Source organism: Solenopsis invicta, chromosome 16, assembly GCF_016802725.1.
Source record: "Solenopsis invicta isolate M01_SB chromosome 16, UNIL_Sinv_3.0, whole genome shotgun sequence".
Classification (NCBI taxonomy): Eukaryota; Metazoa; Arthropoda; class Insecta; order Hymenoptera; family Formicidae; genus Solenopsis; species Solenopsis invicta.
In genome coordinates, this window is record NC_052679.1 from 24,238,600 (window position 1) to 24,259,689 (window position 21,090).

At 31.6% G+C, this 21,090-nt stretch overlaps 2 protein-coding genes across 2 annotated transcripts in view; one reads left to right on the forward strand and one right to left on the reverse strand.

The window, feature by feature from the left end:
- LOC105202817 (tachykinins) overlaps positions 1–21,090 on the reverse strand; it is a 72,528-nt gene that overhangs the window by 17,343 nt on the left and 34,095 nt on the right. The window lies entirely within an intron of this gene.
- LOC105202815 lies at positions 2,721–5,226 on the forward strand. Its single transcript, XM_011171501.3, has 4 exons — positions 2,721–2,989; positions 3,080–3,224; positions 4,721–4,932; positions 5,090–5,226. The coding sequence occupies exons 1-4, from the start codon at positions 2,898–2,900 to the stop codon at positions 5,169–5,171; spliced, it is 531 nt and encodes a 176-aa protein (XP_011169803.1). The 5' UTR covers positions 2,721–2,897; the 3' UTR covers positions 5,172–5,226.

The following is a 21,090-nucleotide window of genomic DNA, read 5'->3' on the forward strand; positions in this document are numbered from 1 at the left end:
CATCTAGCAATATTAACAAAGAATTCGTAAAATATATTAATTATCAATTTACTAGCTATTTCGAAAGAATATATTTCTACTTATTTCAATAATATTATTATGTAATAAATGTTAAAATTGGTAAAAGTCAGGGGTCAATAATTGTTACATACACGATTTAAAAATGATTGAGCTTTGTGATAATATTTAGTAGCATTTTAATAAATAATAATTAAAATAAAAGTCGAAATGCATTTCGAAGAATTGGAAACACCTTTTAAGAGCAAACATGTTTAATAAACAACCAAATGAGATAGTATTTATTGTCGCCAGTTATAAAATCAAATTAATTTAAATATCAGTATGCAAGAACTTGAAAAAGACCCAAATCTGAAGTCGAAACGGTATTAATAAATACATTTTGCCAGAAAGTTGAATAATATTTAAATTATTCTGAAATTTAATAAACTTTATTTATAAATTTATAAATCAACAACATATTTTGTAAAATTTATCACAAATGAGTATCGAGAAATCAATAAAATACTCTTTAATTTATCGAACAATTCAGTACTTACATTGTTAACTTCGAATTTCAGTGATTTCATGTTATTTTATTTATAACAAAAATATCGGCGAGCATTCATAGTCAATTATATACTTAAAAACATTTTAATTACTGTTTTAAGATGTTATCAACCAATCATAGAACCGTATTAGCATCTTAAGACATTACTTGAAAGATAAGAATTAATTGTAAACACTGGTCTTTAAGAATGTTTTGATCTTATAACACCAATTAAAAGTTATCGAAATTAAAAAACTGTAGGCTTCTTAGGTTTATTCTTTCCTTTTCTGATCAACAACAAAAAATCTTGATTGTACATATCACAATTTTGTCTATAAAATCAGAAGAAAATAAAACAATTATCTTATAGTGGTTCATTCAACGAAAATGATTCTATTTTGTTGCAATTTTAAATAAATAACTCTAAACGAGAAAATAAATGTTGATAAAATTTTGCACAAATATTTATTAGATTTTAATTAGTAGGGGAACCGGAGCTAAATGACACCAGGGGTTCGTCGGCTATGTGTTCTTTTTTAGTATTTATTTGTAAAATATTAGATTTAATTCGTAATACTACTTTCTCATAAAGTTTGCAAATAAGTAGTACAAATCACGATTTTACATAAACATTAAAAGCAATCAATAAAGTAAAAAAAATGTTTAAGTCCATGTAAAAGAAGTATGCTCAAATTTTACACATCAGGTACTCAAATGTAATAATAAAACAATGTATAAAATTAAAAAATTTTTAATACTTTGAGATGTAATACACACATCCTCAAAATTTCATCAAAATAATTACTGCATTTCAGTAAAAATATTATTAATAAAAAATACGTTATGTAATTATGTAAGTCTAACTAAAATTACACTCAACACTAATTATGTATATATTTACATGTATATAATATTATTATTATATATTGCATGGAATCTAAACTGTGTTACTTTCAATAGTACATGCAAAATAAATTAGATTATTTTGGATATACTATACACAAGAGTATTAAATATGCTACATATTAGATCGGGATAATGTGCATTATAACGTCGCAATCAGCTATTGTAGAAGCCAACAATAATATAATAATATTAATACATTAATAGCCATAACTAATACCAGTGTTAACCTTTATACTCTGATAGAGGATTATAAATGACACTGAGTGGCAAATTCTCGGATATGACAAAGTGAATGGTAATCCCTGAGAAAATGGATCTAACTTATAGAGCACGCTAGATCTATATTTACGTTTGCAGCTTCGAATGAGAATAATTTGTGTCGCATAATGTTTTTTCCAACGCTGACATTTTTAATAATAATTTTACGTAATATTATTGTAATTATTTTTGAAAGCTAATTGTTAAAAAGATATAAATATGTCACCGGAAAATAAATTAGCTTCTATTAAGTTTAATCTGATCTTATTTATGAAGGCAATAATTCAATCCTAAAGAGTTCGATTAAAGCGATGCGAACGCGAGCTAGGAAACTTTAGCATAACTACAAGTAGAGGAGAAACTCAACGAAATAAGTTAGAAATATCGTACCCTATATCTGAGAAAGGTTTAAGCTTCCCAACATTTTGAGGGCGCAGGAAATGTCGTTTCCGAGACTACCGCTTCACGATCGGAAGGCTTCGACGCTGTAATTGAACGAGGCTGCTATCACCCGTTTTGTTTCGCGACGATGGTGGGCAGATTTCGAACGAGATCCCAGATAAGCCACACAGCGATAATGCTGTCGGAAACTCACCAGTCGGAAACCAGCATTTCCGATGAGAGACTGTAGAGGTGGATGATAGCTGCCCAGTTCAATCAGAATAGATGACGATTGTCTCTTAAGAAACGCTGTAGCATTATATTGATTCGAGAATATAATATAATCCTTGCGTGCAGGAACAGTAAATTTAACAATCGTGTCTATGTATTGTAAATAATTGTATAATACTTTTTTAAAAATTTCTTTTTGTAAAACTGAATTGCAGATTCTGTTTTTGTGATGGAGAAATTGTAAAAAATTAGAAACTTTGTAATGAAAAATTAATTTAATTCTATTTAATTTCTTTAAAATCTGGAAACATTAAAATATCTATGAATATTTTACAAGCTTTAATGGAATTTAAACCAAAATTCATATACATATCTACAATAAAAATGTAACTGCAATGCAAAGCTGAATTGTTATAACTATGACGTACGTCGTAATTTTATATAACATACATTATTAATTTTAACTTCGTGAAGTTTTCTCATAGTCTTGTTTTGATAGAAATAAATCGATAGTGTCTAGATTGAATATTTGGTTTAATTTCTCGTCTTCGCTAAATTTTTTGTTTATAACAGTATGGTAAAATTCGTAACCCATTCGCCGTTTGATATATTCCATAGGACAAAAAGAAAAACATTGAAGAATTATTCCAATTCACATATTATTTCGTAAATCTATTGTTTACCTAATAGCATCACTTTTATATTGGTAACATGATTAAAAAGTACCTAATGAACAATAATAATTGCTTTTTTCAGCATAGCCAAGTTCGACAAATCAGACAGTTATACTCCAAAAGCTTTAAGGTTACAAGTGAATTCTCAGGATGATGATTCCGGCAATAAAAGTGTAAATAGTTTGGAAGTACAAAGAAATGAAGACTCTCACAAGCGTAAATTAAAGGTTACTCCGTTCGCTGCAATTTGTTCGTAATCTCTCTCTGATATATCACTTCTAGTATATCACATATAATTGTAATTTCGTAGCTCTTTAATAACGATAGATTTCAATAGTCGTGAAAGCTCTCGTGAAAAGGAGCATCAGACTATCCACGTTCGAGATTTCCGATCGAAACAATCTTTCACAATCAATTTTTAATTAATTTACTAATCTCTATTTAATGCGCCCGTTGCAAAGTTTTAATGTTAAAATATATTATCGATGGTGTTATTGTTGAAATTTATAAAATTCTATTCAATTTTCAACAGACTTTTATATTAAAACATATTTGTTTTCTAACAAAGGCAAACACATTTCGACACGATAAGATAAATTTATAACGAGTGAAGAGATTGAAATTCTCTTTTCTCTTGATATTTCGTATTATGCATATTCAATATTTTTTTTCATATTAAAACTCGTTTCAATAACTCCGACAAATAATTCAAGAATTTCAGTCTTTTGATTTAATATTTAATATAAATTAATAATAAATTGATATAATCTTCTCATTTATATCTTACTGTATTGTGTGAAAGATATCCGATATGTTTGACACAAATCTGTTGCTGAAAGTATGTCTGAATTTATTTCCATACGGGAAAAGGAGGAAGAGCTCACCGTTGCAAAGAATTTTATACATTTTGCGGGTAATAGCTCACCGTCACGTGGAAGTGCGTTGACGGGCTTAAAAGTTTTTTAACGACAACTGAGCAAAAGGCTGCCGAGAAACTCAATAAATAGAATTTCTGCGGCACAATGTCGTCACGCTGCGATTTTTGCAAAGTGTCAGCGCACTTTTGCGTACACAATGAGAGGCTTTTAAACTTTCGGGTTCAATGACGCTCTCAGGACGCTTCCCAAAATTTTGAAGATGAAAAAAGTTGACGTAGCCCGTTTGTCAAGAGAACTTGCTATAATGAAAGCTAAACAAAACCTTTCTTAGCCTGTATTTCGGCAATATTGCGTTATTACGTAAGAGTGAGTAGCCAGTAGCAGAGAAAAGGTTCTACGTTATAAAATATTATCTTGGCTACCAATTAACATAGTGAAAAATGAAGGACCGTGCACAGGACATCCTAATATTTCAACAGATATCTTTTCAAGGATTAATTTTTATTTCTACCAAAAGGCTTACTAAAAAGCTTTCTATTTTTGATAGTATTAAATAGTATTAAAAATTATTTAAAATTTATATTAAAATTTGTCTCAACCGGACTTAACTAAAAATGCAGCTCTGCAAGTTATTTAGTTTTCTTTAATCAAGAATTTTTAATTCTCAAAATTACTGTGATTAAATTTAATCAAACGCAATTTTTCGTGGATTGTAATTTTAAAGTAAAAATACATTTGGTAAACTAGAATCAAATTAAAAAATAAATAAAGTGCTATTTATGCATATTTTTATCTTCTGTGTTTTATAACTTACACCGTTTAATAACTAATAATGCAATGAACAGATTAAAGCGAGTGAATACTGGAGGAATGTGCTTCGTAATCAGTGGTTATTAGCGTTACAAGGAATCGTTATAGTGATCGTAATTCTCACTATGAGATTGTGGATTGGACACGAGTGTAAAGAAAACATTGTCGAAGACAATCCTGCGGCACTGTGGCGTTCGTTTATCGAGCGATTACAAGAAGCCATCATCGACATGGGAACGGAATTTCGGTTAAAATTAAAAACGTTCTAAAATTTTAATAGATAATTTTTATTTTTAATTTTAATTAGAGATATTTGAATATTATTCCATTTTATCCATCAACAATCACTTCGTGCGATAATAAATAAATCAATACAACTTGAAATTGAATTAAATCTGTTTCAGACCGTGTTACCGTGAAATGGATACGCAACAAAGGAGAAAGGCGAGCATTCTGAAGCGAAGACGTATTTTTATGAACAGATAACTGTTGCTCTTTTTTTCATATTGTAAAGAAAGTTAAATAAATGTATTTTATTCTTCCACGAATCCTATCTATTTGTCGTAATTTCTTTTAACAAAATTATGAGAGAGAATTTCAAATATTAAAAAAAACTATGAAAATATATTACTGACGGATGCGATGCTTTTAGTAGAAACATTACGATAGCAACAGTTTTATTACAATAATTCAATCACATGTCTCTGAAGTGTATATATATTATATCGACAATTAAAATTCAATTTATAAAATATTGAATTATCGTTTGTTTAAATTTTCAGCTTTGTTATCCTCGTGTTCTTCACAGACATAATTTTTACAATAATAAAGAAACATCGCCGTTGCACCGAGGAATAAACCAACGGGCGCTAAAAGCCAACGATATCGCCTGCAACGAGCCATCGTATCATTGGAAATCCTATAATTCAATATAGTGATAAAACATTATTCATAAAGAATTTTTTTTCAATATAATTGACAAACTAATATTAATTACAATTAATATTAGCGACAAAAGTGTGTTTTGAGTAATTAAAAAAACAGAACCTAAACAATATCGACAATCGACTTAAATGAATTGACTTCCATATGGACACTACGTTTTATTTCTTCTCCAGATCTTTCAGTCAACTATATCATCCGTTTGAAACGTAAACACAAATTTACACAATGTGTTCATTTCTCAAATTATAAATTCCCAGCGTCGAGTATTTCCAATTAGGAAAAACCGTGCCAATTAGAAGATTCCAAGAAGCGATGCGTCATGTTTCAATTAACAATGTACCTGATATTTATTTAATTTTAATTAAAAAAACTAACGGAAAGAACGTACGTATTGTAAAATATCACGTAAATAATTAAAGTATATATTCTACAGAAACAGAAACATATAAACTTACTTTTATAGGTTAATTAAGTTCAAACTCTCATCTATCAATTTGACATTACATTGGTTAATGTATGCGAGCATATTTGAAAGCACAGTAAAGTATTATCATTCCTGCGCATACTTTAATAATATCATTACCCATGCTTTCTTTCCTGTGACGTATAATCTCAATCTACGCTTAATACTAAAGAATTAGTTAATTCATTACAAGTGTCCAAAATTTGACTATTACCTATGTGCTTGCCCCAGTATTTGACTACTTTTTTGTTTTTCGTTTTACAACTTTCTTTATTACACGTATGCATAATCCAAATACATCTACATCTACATCAACGTGAATAAATCGTCAGTCGGCTAGATACGAGGACTGAATGAAAAGTAATGCCGTCATAAGCATTACTCGTGACTGGATGGAAATAAAAAAAAATCCGTTGAATTGGATTAATATTTTTAGCGAATACGGTGCGAAAACGCTTCGTCAAACTTCTATAAAATATATCTATTGCGCAAAACATGCGCAAAGCGATTAATAAATGCTACATAGGAGATAAAATATCATGGGACTGCAGCGGTCGAAAGTTAATGAAAATTAGTAACTTGGTATCACTTCTAACGTTATATGATGCGCCGAGATACAGCCGACTGCAGACATTTATTTCCATTTGTGTGTTACTTATTTATTATTTTAAATTACTTCCACTAGCCAGAAAAATCATATAAAAGAGCTAGGGAAACTGAAAACTCGTTATTAAAACAAGCGATGCGTGATAATGCATAAACGTGCTAATAAAAATTGCTGCGTTGCAATCTGGTTATCTATGTTGACTTCTAAGCCGGTAAAAATGTTACATTTCTCTGCCAACGCTCTGACCTAACGAGAGAGAAATTTACGATTCTCTGGAAAAAAAGAAAGTAAATTGCATTACTGAATTAACATTAGCGTAATTCCATCCTCGCAATTATTTGAATTTAAAAATGTTGCTATCCAACGATTATCCGAGTAGACGGAGATTTCAAAAAAAAGGAGACATGTTGTTCAACGGTATTTTTATTCTTTTACGTTTGTAAAAAATTACAGAAATAACCATCTATCTTTTAAAGCGAGATATTACTGTGCTATATTACTTTTGAGCTTCAACATATAATGCCAAACAGCCTTTATATTTTCTCGCACAGGGCGTATTTCACCTCATAAGGTGCTTCTCTATAAAAAAAACCTTGTGAACGTAAAGTTGAAGATGGTTAAAAGAGAGAGCCGAAACGTGCAATTATAACTTTATTATTATAAACTATTTTGTTACTATGTTGTTATCGCGCTCTCCGTTTCATATTTATCATCTTTCATATGCTACTTTTCTTCTCAGTTTAATGAATCTTAACATATTTTGCTATTTTTCATGAAGTATCTATTTCCTTGAATCTATTTATTGAATCTTCTCAGGCTTAGAATTTTTAAAAGTTTATCGCGCGTACTTTACGTAAACCTTTAAGATTTAAATTTGCATTTAGGTCAGATTCTGGATCTATTATTATGCATATTGCTACTTTCTTACAGAATATCTCGAAACCTTTTATGAATTTAATATAAATTATACGAATGAATTATACGAATTTACATGAAATTGTGAAAAACATCGATCAACTGTGACCACATTCACGATTGGACCGTATTGAAATTTTCAATTTGAAAATATCAAAGTTGTCAAAGATCCTTTAAACATCCTTCAAACGCCGTTTGCGGACCCGTGGGTTTTGCGTGCAACCAACATCAGCGCTGACATGTCGATAAACAAGGTGCGTCCAAATCACAATGCGAAGAAACGTGATGCATCGCCGCCTCATCCGAGAAATTTATGAGCGTCTCTATGCTGAGGTTACATCCCGATTCACATGTGACATGCGATTCACATATCGAACATAAATAATGTCGAAAAATGGAAAAATAGATTACCCCGATGGTAACGACGATCAAAAGGACATTCGATGGTTTGAAAATTATGAGAAGCGCAGCAAGGCCAAACATCTTGAGAGGCTGAAGAACGAAGATATATTAAATTACATTAAGGATGTCGAACAAAACTGTCGCCTCGAGGTGAGCAGCGATGATGAGGATTATGCCGGCACAAAAAGGTCCAGCAACTGCAGCGTGAAGCGTTCAGATACACGGTTTAGCTCATTAAAAGAAATCAAATCTAGAGTAGCGTCGAAAAAAAATAAAAATACCGTTTCGAAAAGAAAGACAAAGCAATCTTCCGGTCATAATACCACGGATGCTTGCAATCATTGCTGTTCGGGGCGAAAATTTCCTTCCCGCGGCGGTCCTGATTTTACCGTTGAAGAAAATTCTAGAAGAAACATAAATACTTCCACTAAATCTATTTATCGACATTCGAATTTATCAGGAAATTCCTACAAGTATCGTGAATCTTCACCGGTATTCCACGGTTGGTACTCTAGAAAGAACCATAACACGTGGCCGGCAACAACAGAAACAGCCAGCTATGAAGTCATCAGAGACGCCATTCCAGATCGCAGTTCCAGAATTAGCAGATCAAAACTTATGGACACAAAATCTACGAATAAGGTTCGTGCACTTAAATCACTGCGTAGAAGAGCATTTGAAGACATTTATTCAAGCATTGCACCTAATGAGAAGACAACGAAGAGAGATCCTGATTATCGTGATTACAAACAGAGACGAGAAACGCGGATGAGGAAATTATATGAAGAAAGTGACGTCAGCGACTTTGTAAATCAACAGCCACTTAATGAAATTTATTCCGACCGAAATATGACGTTCTCTTATCAAACTCCAGTGAAGAACGAACGTTACAAAGGACGTTATACTTCAGGATATCATTATCCCATAAAGAGATCCAGACAACCGACTTCTTGGGGTTTGACTTCGCGATCCAACAGGTTGACGGCGTCGACGAGACTGTCTGAAACAAGCTCGTTATTGCAAAGGCGAGCTTCACAATGGGAGAATAAAGTGGGACGTCCGCTAAAAGCGTCCGGTTCCATTATAGGAACATCAATCGATAGAAGTTACCGAGAGGCTAAGCGTAAGAACAACACGGATCAATGGCGACGAAGGCCGGACGTTTTAAGAAAACGAGAGTCGTCGTGTTATCGCAGACCCGGCCTTTTAAGGGAATCCGGGAAGCTGTGCAAAGTGGTACGCACCCGCGAAGATAAGCAACGGCTCGGATGCTGTTGCGAGGATGCCGAGCAAGACGAAACGGCGGAATGCTCGAGATACTGCCGTTGCCCAGAAAACACGAATGGACCCATTCGTCCGCGACGTGAGAACACACGCCGACCATTTACAACGAGCGAACGAGCCAATTACGCAGTAACGACAGTTCGCAATACATTGCCCGAATCGGTACAGCCTGGAGATAACGACGAGGGTGAGTCCGAGAGCGATCTACCGATCGAAGAAGATCCGCGGAATGTGGGAGCGGTGTGTGACAATCACTCGTGCGACATCTTCGATGATGAGAGAACAAATAATCGCGGCGATGCGGTCGATTTGGAAGACTTAAAGCCGCGCGTATCGTTTCCGAAGGATCGAGCGCGCCGTGGCTCGAGAGAAGTGGCTCGACGGTATAAGAAATTTAACAACGATTTAAAGAGCAACGAGGGAAAAGCGATGGGAGCGCGGACGGCGTTAGGAAAAAAGATTACCCCGAGATATCCCGCTAGTAAGAAATTCGCGATAAGAACTCCTGGAAAACTCGTGTCAGGGGATTCTTTGGGATTAAGATACGATGCAGCGGGATCCGTATGCGAGTGCAGGGAGCCCTTTCACGATCCACCAGCGGTGTGTTTAACTCGTTCTTGCACCTGCATCGGGAATGACGAGAATGCGGAAAGAAACGACAGCGATTCATCGCGAAGGATATTCGATACGGTATACTGTTGCGATTGCTGTTCCTGCTCGTCATCCGTTTCTTACGAAGAAAAGGATCCGGTAAAGAAACTCGAGTCCTTCTGCGAAAAGGTGAAAGCGGTAAACCAAGACACGTTTCGCAGACCATCGAAATCCACCTGTCGCAACGCGGTGAAGACCAATGCGCAGGAGTACGGCGGTAGCTACGAGCAAAATCAATCCATGTTCAGCACCCAGAGGGCCATTCGAAGAGCAAGACCCATCGAGAAAGAACGATTGGCGAATTCCGCTCGCCTGAGGCTTGAAAAGCCGAAGCACAGTGATGGCAAAGCCAATCTAGAGAAGATTCTTATTTATCCGCCGCGAGGAGAGGGCGGTCCGCCTTTGACGCTCTACAAAAGATCGTCGAATATTAACTGTCGCGTAAAGGGCAACGCCGATACGGGATTTCGCTACAGTGTGACGTATATGCAAAAATTCGTAAGCCCGACATGGATGCCTAGCATGTCGCCGAAAGTCCTTTCGCGGGAAACCGACGTTGAATGCAGCTGTCCCGCCGATTATGGCTGAATCGGCGCGGCGGTGGACCCGATCGATTTCGTTTCCATTCGAAGATGAATCTGCTTGGATTTCAATCACATGGAGCAATTGCGTTAATGGAGGTAATATGGACGCACTTTCGTGCCGTTCGTAAACCTCGTTTTATCTATTCAGAACTACAGTTGCGTCCATTGAATCGGTGTAAGAAAACTGAATAAAAAAAGAAACGATTTTGGTGAAGCATTTAGCTGGGTACAGTTTTGAAAATAATTTTTTGGGGACTTTCAAAATAATTATAAAGAATACGTTCAAGCGCGGTAAGCAAAGAGTTTTGACATTCTAGCAATCGGTTTGAGCATTTTATATTCCTATTTTCAAATCTATATTATAAGCAAAATTTTTAGATACTTCAGGAGAACAGAAAAAGTTCTCTCCGTCAGGATAAACTTCATTTTAAAAACTGTCAAACGCTTCATGCGATTCGTATATTATTAAATAAATTTCTCGGTTCACAAAAATTGAAGATGAGATATAGTTCAAGTAAGAAATTGATCATGTATATAATTTAATATTATATAGTCAGCGAAATACTGTATTCATAAATGTTTGCGAATTGGCGAATATCGTAGCAAAACACACATGCGTGATTTTATTAATATAATATTGTGTTAAATTTTTAGCTCACCGTTTTTCTCACGTAGGTTTCATGCACGAGTAAAATATTTTAATAGAAAGTAATTTAAATTTTCTTTATTTTAAGAAATAAAAAATTTTATAAAAGTAATTAATTTAAAACTGAATTATTTTTAGAAAAATTGTCTACAATTTTTAAAAAATAATAAAATTTTGGAAAAATATTTGTTACATATGTAAAACAATTAACATACGTATAAAAGTCTTATTTTGATTTAAAAAAATAAATTTTTAAAAAACATACTTTAACAATTGCAAGATATATTTTTTATGCGGGATTTGCAAGCACCTATTGCAAACTTCTCATTTCAAATGCGAAAAATTTACAGATTTTAACAGAGACCTGCCATCTAAAACGAAATGAAATTTGCTTGTGCGATATTACTAGAGGCAATGTATTTGTGAAAAGCAAGCAAATAGGAGTTTTTTTCAGCATGAACGTGACACAAATCGAAATAAATAACTTTTTCTGTTTAATAACTTACTTTATACTCTTACAAAAATGGTATATTGGACGGTATTAGATGGTTTGATTTAATTTCAAGACCATCTTAAGTAATGTCTTAAGATACTAAGGCCGATTTTCATAATATAATCTTATTTCAAGACTGTTTGAGTAATGTCTTAAAATAATACGGCTAATACGGCTCTGTGATAACATCTCAAACAATATATACTTGGGATAACTTTAAATATTAAAATATGAATTAATGCCGATGAGACTCAACACCACATGTTCGTGTGTGAATTAGTGTGTAATAAATTTATAATAATTAATAAATTATTATTACAGTACATATGTTTTAATCCTCAATTTTGGATTATTTTCAGTGTAATTTATTACTCCATTTTACATGTGATGGTTGATAATCAAACTTGTGTAGCGCAAGTTTAATTATTAACCATCGCATGTAAAATGGACACACAACAAAAAATTGGTATGTTCGGAGCCGAAAATAATGCAGTACAATTATGTAGACAATGTTTTTCTGATGCGTTACAGTCCGCGTCGTTGCATAAAAAGTTCTTTGAATAGTCATAACGATAAAAACCGTTGTTTAACAAGAAGACTCACTTTAAACTTTTGAATAATCTAATAATAATATTTTATACTGAAAATGATCTAAAATGAGGATCGAAACTGTCTGTACTGTAATAATAATTTGTTAATTACATTAATTCACACACGAACATCTGATGTTGGCTCTCATTGGAATTAATTCATATTTTAATTTATTTCTTCAGAGCCTTTCCTAGTTTAATTTTAAATATTAAAATTTATTATGAATATTAGCCGTTAATTAATTTTATGAAATGTTTTAAAAACATTTGATAAAATTTTGAACTTCTCTCTTCTCTAATATATGATTATTCAATAAAAGCTCTAAGCATTTTTGTTTTTATGTGTGAGATATATTTTCAATAAAAAATATTTTTTTTTACTTAAATAAAAGCAACAGCTCGGCTATGCAGCTTATGATAATTTTATTGATTACTCAACAATTATTTTGTTTATTTATAATTTTTAATAATTGCAAAGTCTTAGATTACACAACTCTTAAAATATTGAAACCTTTTTAATATTTAAGAAATTACGAGAAATCTTGATAAAAAGGTTTTTAGATTAATACTTGAGTTATTTCAAATAAATGTTATAGATGTTAATCAAATAAATGCTAACGTCAAAATACAATATTATAAATACATTACATTTCGAAATGCGTAATTTTTTTAGCTAACTTTCATGTATCATATGCATATATCACTGTTTAATTATCCGCCATATACATATTAAATAGACATCAGAGTTACTATATGTGTGCAGGAAGATATTAAAATAAAAAACATCATATAAAGTAAGGATTTGTAAAATACGTTACGATCTTGCGAAAATTTTTATGCCTGGTCAATTTGCTTAGTCATGAATAATAATAAATTTATATTACAAGAACATATAGAATTTTTATCATGCGATATAAATTCTAATATATATATATCGTACGTCATCCGAGCAGCTTAAGCGCTGACCATATCGAATGAGTACACAGGTGTCTTCAGAAGGATCGACTTAGAAGGACATTAACGTAAAACGAATTTTCTAGGGACAGGTCTCGAACCGTTAGTATACTACCGTATATATATATGTAACAGACTCGCAATTTTGGGGAGGCAATGAGGGTATATCATGCAGAAATTTTTTCTCAAAGGTATTATCCGAAACGAGATACGCAAGATAAGATAAAGAAAAGATCCATCCCACTCGGTGTTCTTAATTAAATATAATCTGCATGAATAATCCAATCCGATCAAAATCTTGATCGTTGACTTTGAAAATTTATGAGACCATTTCTGGTACCTATCTTCAATATTTTTCTACCATTCCTACACATTATTGCTATTTGTTCTGTAGAAATGGAGATTCAAAATATAGTTTTAGATAATTTAATTTAAAAACTAGATTTCCCTTTGACCAATTCTATTAAGCACGAGTTACCGCAACCAGTAGTCAAAGCCACTTTGAAGTTTGTTTCCCGTCATCATTGGACCAAGCGAAAAAAAATCACACGCATATTGATTTTCAGACCGGATTGTTGTACAGTACCGTATTCAATCCTACTCTTTCTTTCCCCTCACCATTCTTCCCATCACGGTTCCGCGCGTAACAATGATTTTGTAAAGGAAACATCCAAGCGGGGCAAACGACGACTGGCGTAAAAGAGTTAACCACTAATGAGATCGCGCCGAACTTTTTTGTTTATAAACGGCCGATAAACGAATGAACAATGCTTTTACGTACATGTATTCAATTTGCTGCCTTTTAAAGATAAACCGCAGCTAAAACTATAGGTATAGTTGTGTTTCTTTTCAAGAACTACTCAGAGCTTTAGTAACAAACAGCAAAGAATACTGCTATCTATTGTTACTATTTTAGCAAGATATTATTTAAACAAAATTTTCATCAAAAATTTTATTTAAACAAATTGGAACGTTGCAGACATTGAGACAATTACATTTGATATAATTGAGACAATTTATTTGATATAAAATTTAATTGTTTTATGAATAAATTAGAAATTTATTTTGAATGTATTTTATATTTATAATTATTTTAACAAGCTCAATTATATTGACGTGATTGTACAAAGCAGAATAATCAATCAATTTTAGAATACCTCGGCAAGAAATGATCATTGAATTGATGTGTTGAGTTGAAATGATGTCGATTGGATTGGATGTAACATCGACGATTTCGACGTCGTATAGACGTCAATCGATGGATCATTTCTCGCTGAGACATCGTGATGGGCAGCTTTAAATTCACATCGCACTACAATAAATTAGATTCGCGGTAATATGTCCGTGCATTGCGTGCTACAATCGTCCTGAAGCTAGAGAAAAGGATACTACGATAAAATCGACAGTGACGAATATATATGTACACGGTGCGCCAGGTATAAAAAAAGATCGATAGCTGGCGAGATCCTAAACCATTGTTTATAGTTGAAGTGATACCTTGTTTTAAATTTCTTTAACAGAACCCAAAAGGAAATTAAATATTTCAGAGAAAACCTGGATTGCGTGTTCAATTTTTAAATATTTCATTTTTGATTTATAGTTTTATATAAATATATATATATACACACACACACACACACACATATTATAACTCTACTATTCACATATATGATATGATATTTATTTAATATTTTGTTTCTTTGTCATATTTTACTATTTTTAAAAAAATTTATTTTACAAAATGATTACTCATGAAAAATTACAATTTGAAAACTGCAATGTTTCTGTCGTCAAAAAATGCTTTTCAAATTATTTTTTTTATATTTTTAACAATAAAACCAAAATGTATTTCAGTTTACGTTATTATTTCTTTCCACTGAAGTATAAAATCTTAAGGAAACATTTTCTTTTGATTATATATGGTATACCTATAAATAAATAGAAAATATCTTGTTTGATGAACGACAAAATATTGCAAAGACAAAAGAGTTTACGTGTATATATATATATATATATTAGACAATGTAATATATAAATCTATTTTACTTTTTGAATATATCTTTTTTAATTGTAAATTAATTATTAATCTCTTTTACGAAAATTTAATTTGTACATAATTTTATCTATTATTATGAAAGTTTATCATTTAACGTTTAATATCTTTAAAAAAATAAAAAATTTTTTGCACAAAGTTTTAATCTGAATAAAAAATATTATTATACAATTATACTTTTTATATTTATACTAACGATATTCGTACAACTCAAAAATGTCACTTGTTTATAATATAAAAATGCTTATTACATTATTGTTATTTTCGTCGAGCGATAATTAATTTAGAATTAAATAATCTATTTTTGAAAAATATTCAAGCAGTATTGAACTTATATGTATATACACTGTGCTATATGTGCTCTTCTTCATTGCAAGAGACTGTTAACACCCGATGCTTTTTTTTTTTTCATGTTTTTAGCGTAAATGCGCTCTGCACTTTTTCCGTCAATAATAATTTGGCATTTTTCCGTGAAACTTTTTGACCGAGTTTTTGCTTTCAAATTATATACACATAATGCTTTTTCGCACACTGCCAATGTCTACATACGCGTGTAGAAGTCTGTTATTTCGCTGTTTTTACTTTGTACGCCTTCTTTTACTCTTGACTAATGTCAACTGAGAATAAACACAAATAAAAGGTCACTTTGAATTTAATAAATAAAACAGATAATCAATATTTATGGTATTTATTATCCTTCTCGTATGTTAATGAAAACACGTAACAACGTGCAATATAAATATTAAAAAGCTAAGTACGTGTAATATACAAAATTATTTGAAGCGTAAGCAAAATTTATGTTTAAAAAAAATGGAAAAATATTCAACAAACGATAAATGGAAACAAAGAAAACATGGATAAGCAGAAATGAGCTGATACGGAAATGAAACAGCAGACAACGGTATAAGTTTTATTGGCAAAACTCGACGAATCGACTAACAACTGCAAATAAATGTAACCAAAGCTACGAGAAATTGCAGAAACTATGGATGAAAAACCCATGAAACTTCCTCCTCGGTTACCTCGTAGAATTTCTACTCTACAAAATACTTATGTTTTACTGAATGTATCAAGATAGAACAATATTCCCTGAGAATTCCCAAGTATCGCAACTGCTTTAATATGATAAGTTGATTTCGAAGTTTGAAAGGAATTGAATATCGCCGCTTTAAAACCAGATTATCATCAGATTATTTTACTTTATTTTTATACTTTAGGCAATTGCTAATACAATTTAAAACTAATAAATCAATATAAAATTTCTATTTAAATTATTTTTTTATAAGCACATGTTATGCAATTGCCAAACACAAGGTTAGCAGGCCTACGTTAGTCACAGCGGTTAAATAATAATTCTTAATTTTTACAAACTCCAGCGCATTTAAACTGCGCGCCGCATATTTGTCGAACTTGATCGGGCTGAAAATCTAATATATAGAATTTAAATTATAAATTAGCAGTAATTCTACAATCAACTTATCAATTAACTACTTCGATATAAAAAAGAGGTCATAAAGCCAGAATACGTAATATGATATAAAACGTTAATTGCTTTTATATTAATTGAATATATGTAAAACATGTATGTAACACACACACACACACACACACACACACACACACACACACTTAAAAAAATTGCTTAAAAAAATAAAAATATAAGATTTTTTACACATACAGCAATTGTGTATCTAAAATGACAAAATACAGCACACACACACACATATATATATATATATATATATATATATATATATATATATGTATGTATGTATGTACGTATGTACACATTTTTAATACAAAGTTTATATTTACATAAACACACTTTCGAGAATTTAATTAACCAACTTCAAATTTCGATATTGCGAGTAAAGTAAAAGTGATATATTGTATAACAGGTAACATTAGGTAGTATTATGACATTTACGCTCTGGCAATGTACAGATGTCAGCTATAAATGATTCACACTTACAAGACTCTACAATTTCAAAGCGCATACTATCGCGTTAAATCGTTTCAATCTAGCTATTTAAATAGAAAATTTATTAACTCTGTCCTATGATCTATTTATAGCCATAAGGATTCTTACGTTCTTTTTAAGAACGTTTCAGAAGTTCTTTCATATATATTGTTTCTTGCGTTTTAATAAATTTTGTATCTCTCATTGCGTTCCAAATATTAAATATTAAAAGTATTTAAAAAAATATTTGATAAAACAAATTGTAAATCTCTCTTTAAAAGAATTTCTCTTTTAAATTAATTAAATCTTAATTAATGATTACAATAATTTAATTAACGCGCAAACGGCTTTTTCATCGTACTTAAGATTTAATCTTAGTTCCTTATAATTATTACTTTCGTCGCGTACTCATTTATGATCGTCGATTCACGCGAAACTCAAGGTGAAACGAGATTGGGAAACACGAGAAATGCGGACAGTAATCTCAGATAACAGAGACATTATGATCTATCAAAAAAAGGTGCTCAAGCTTAAGTGGATTTTCACATTTCCGCAAGGAGGGTTGTAATGCGGTTTCATTTATAATAATTGTTACTCTCAATCTTGTATAATGCTACATCTCCCCAAATTATGTCCCTAACTTCTATGATTGGTATATTCACGCATAGCATTATAACACCTACACAGTTAAATGTTAAAAATCAAGTAAAACCTTTTAATTCCTTTTTCTTCAACAAAAGGATTGTGTTGAATAACAGATATTTAAGATAATCTTTGAAATAATAATTTTTCATACATTATGTACGTACAAACAGCACTTCGATTATTTTACGTATTTAGTTTTATTCTTTTTCGCTGTAACAAAAAAGGTATGATGCAGTACGATGCACATTCTACATTCTGCAATACACAATCGTTACAAACTCATATAACGTTTCTTTTTTTTTCAAATATACATTTATAACATTCTAATTATATACTTTTACGCTCTGCTAGTATCACAAAATGCTATTTATCTTGTAAAATATAAAATGTTTTATAAATACATTAGTATGATAGAACACACCAATTCGGTACGTACGGCAAGAATATCTGTTTAATATCCAGAATTTTATCATTTCGCAAATTTACGTAACTGGACTAAACGATGATTAATAGACCGATTTTCTCTCGTTGGATTTAAATATAATTTTTATGGCGTAAAAGTCATGCAGGACTAGCTGAAATAGTAATAATAAATCAAAATTAATTTAATTACTGTACTCTATTATTCTTCATCTAATCTTCGCGTTGATATGTAAACACGCTTGACATCTTACTTCCTCATCTTAAATAATCCATCATAATGTTGGTAACAGATGTTACTAAGGAATTTTAAATCTTGGCAAATTAGATTGAATTAGTAAGCAACCCGTGGGACATGCGGTATCTCATGCGGATGTTTTTAGTTTTAAGATCACTTTTAAGGACACGGATTAAAATCGCACTCCCCTTCGTTTCTTCTTCTCACCTTCAAGATAGTATTTCACTTCAACTACCTTCCGGACGCGAAAGTGCTCGTGGGGCTTTTAAGACAGCAATAAAAAAATCATTAAACGGTGGAAACGTTGCTCCTCTCAACGTCCCACTGAACAATTGTGGGCGTTGACGTAATGAAAACGCTTCTGATTTAGAATACCCCATCGGAATGAGATAGATAATTTAAATCAAAGTCCGTAAACACCTGTAAATAAAATAAAATAAATAACAAATATTTAAATCGAGCGCTTAGCGTATCCGAGAGCATTGTAATATTCGCTCGTCTTGTCTCAGGAAAAGATCCTCTTGCGTAATTATCACAATCTTTTATTAAGAACACAAAAATGATATGAAGCTTGTTCAAGAGGAGAAAAATTAAAGCTTAAGAAAATCAGCGGACTGTGCTATTCTTTTATTATTCAGAAGAATAATGAACTTATTTTTCTTTTCCAGTCATTACGAAATGGCGCGGAAAGCTTTAAAATAAGTTAGAAAAATCGTCTGTAAAATAACTCTCAACGATCCTCCAGCTACAACGAGAGTACTTCCACCCTCTAAGCCTCCTTTCTGTCTTCGACATTAAAACAACTACGTGTTGCATCGGATCGATTCGAAACTAAACGGTACAATATATTAAATAAAATGTTAAATACAAGCTTCTTCATGTTTTTCTTTTCTCTACACTCGTGTCTTCTCAGTTATCGTTACCTTGCAGGAAAAATATACCCGCGTATATTTCTGCAGTCGAATCGTATTTAGAAAGTGTAAGTAGGTTTCCTCGGAAGGAGCAACGCGTGATATCCCGCGCGTGCTTAGCATGAAACGCATTGACCCTTCCTCCCTTAACTCCGTGACGACACACGTCGTATATAGTGGACGTCATTGTATCACGGTATACCAGAATGCACCTCATGCGTCATTCTCTACGAGAATCAACCCTCGTTACAACTTATAAAAAGAAATAAATTTTCAACGGATTTTAAAAGCATATTGCCTCTTTTGTATAATAAAAACTAAATCTTTCACACACGATACAGAAAATCACCTGCGCTCCAATCGATCGAATGAAAGCGCGGTTGTATATTTTTAGTGGAGCATTTAATCTATTTATGCGTTTCACCGTTATCTATAGGCTATTCCTATTTATATAAGATATATCGTGAGATACGTTTAGCTCAATGATTACTCTGAACACGAAGAAGGCGGCAAATGAAGCAATTTCATATTTATATTTTCATACAAATTTGCGTAATTATTTTCGGTTCTTGATTAGAAAATATGTTTCTTGCTAGATTTTGGTATACATAATAAATACAGAGCTGAAAAATAATGCTGTTACCGTTACCATTATCTCTTTTCTGATAAAGATCGTTATTTTTTTCTGTGTCTGCAATGATAACGATAACATCATTACGTAATAACGAATTTTATCGTTACTTTTACCCATGATTAGGTAGTAGGTAACTAGTTAACAAGTTAAGAGTTAAATAATAAAGTTAAAAAGTTAATAACTTTCAACTTTACTTGATTAATTTTACATGATTTTATTTTTAATTTTAACTAGTTATTTTTGAAATACGTAAACTTTAACTTATTATCTTTTTTATCAAGTTACAAATTTATTTATGTAAAAAAGGAACATAAAAAAGAAAAAATAAATTTTTACATAAGAAAATAATATTTCTTTGTTATTTCGTATAAATCTAGTTCACAAATAAAATATTATACTTGTTGATGCATATTATGGTGCTTTCAATAATTTAATTTAACAATTAAATTAGGAAAGGCTCTAAAGACATAAATCAACACATAAATCAATGCCGTGAGAGCCAATACTGGACGTTCGTATGTAATTAATGTATATATTGACAATCAATCACTACAAGTAGACGTTTCGATCCTGAATTTGGATCATCTTCAGTATAATGTTACGGTAGTATTGCTAAATCTTGTCTATAACAAATGTAATCAAACGTGTGTAGCGTAGGTGCAAACGCTTGGTATGTGCAAAGCCGATAATAATGCCATGAAACTGTGTGGACATATGAGTTTTTGGTGCGGTAAAGTCCACGTTGTTGGATGAAAAGATTATAAACGTGCAGTCATACTAAAGTTATGTACAAAGTTTGCCTAAGAATAATGTTATATGGAGTTATATTATAATAATGAATAAAAAAATAATAAATAAAAGAAAGATAAAATTTAAATAAATTGACTTACACGGAAATGAGCGTTGTGTGACAAATAAAAGCTAATAGACAGAATAACAGCGTTGTCAATATATTGTATGTTAATTACGCACGAACATCCAGTGTTGGTCTCGAGGCATTGATTTATGTT

Bases quoted from the DNA above. Each gene is read 5' to 3' on its own strand.
- LOC105202815 (XM_011171501.3), top strand. From the start codon at position 2,898: ATGGTAAAATTCGTAACCCATTCGCCGTTTGATATATTCCATAGGACA. The intron at 2,990-3,079 runs GTAAATCTATTG...TGCTTTTTTCAG, and splicing joins TCCAATTCACATATTATTTC to CATAGCCAAGTTCGACAAAT. The intron at 3,225-4,720 runs GTTACTCCGTTC...TGCAATGAACAG, and splicing joins CTCACAAGCGTAAATTAAAG to ATTAAAGCGAGTGAATACTG.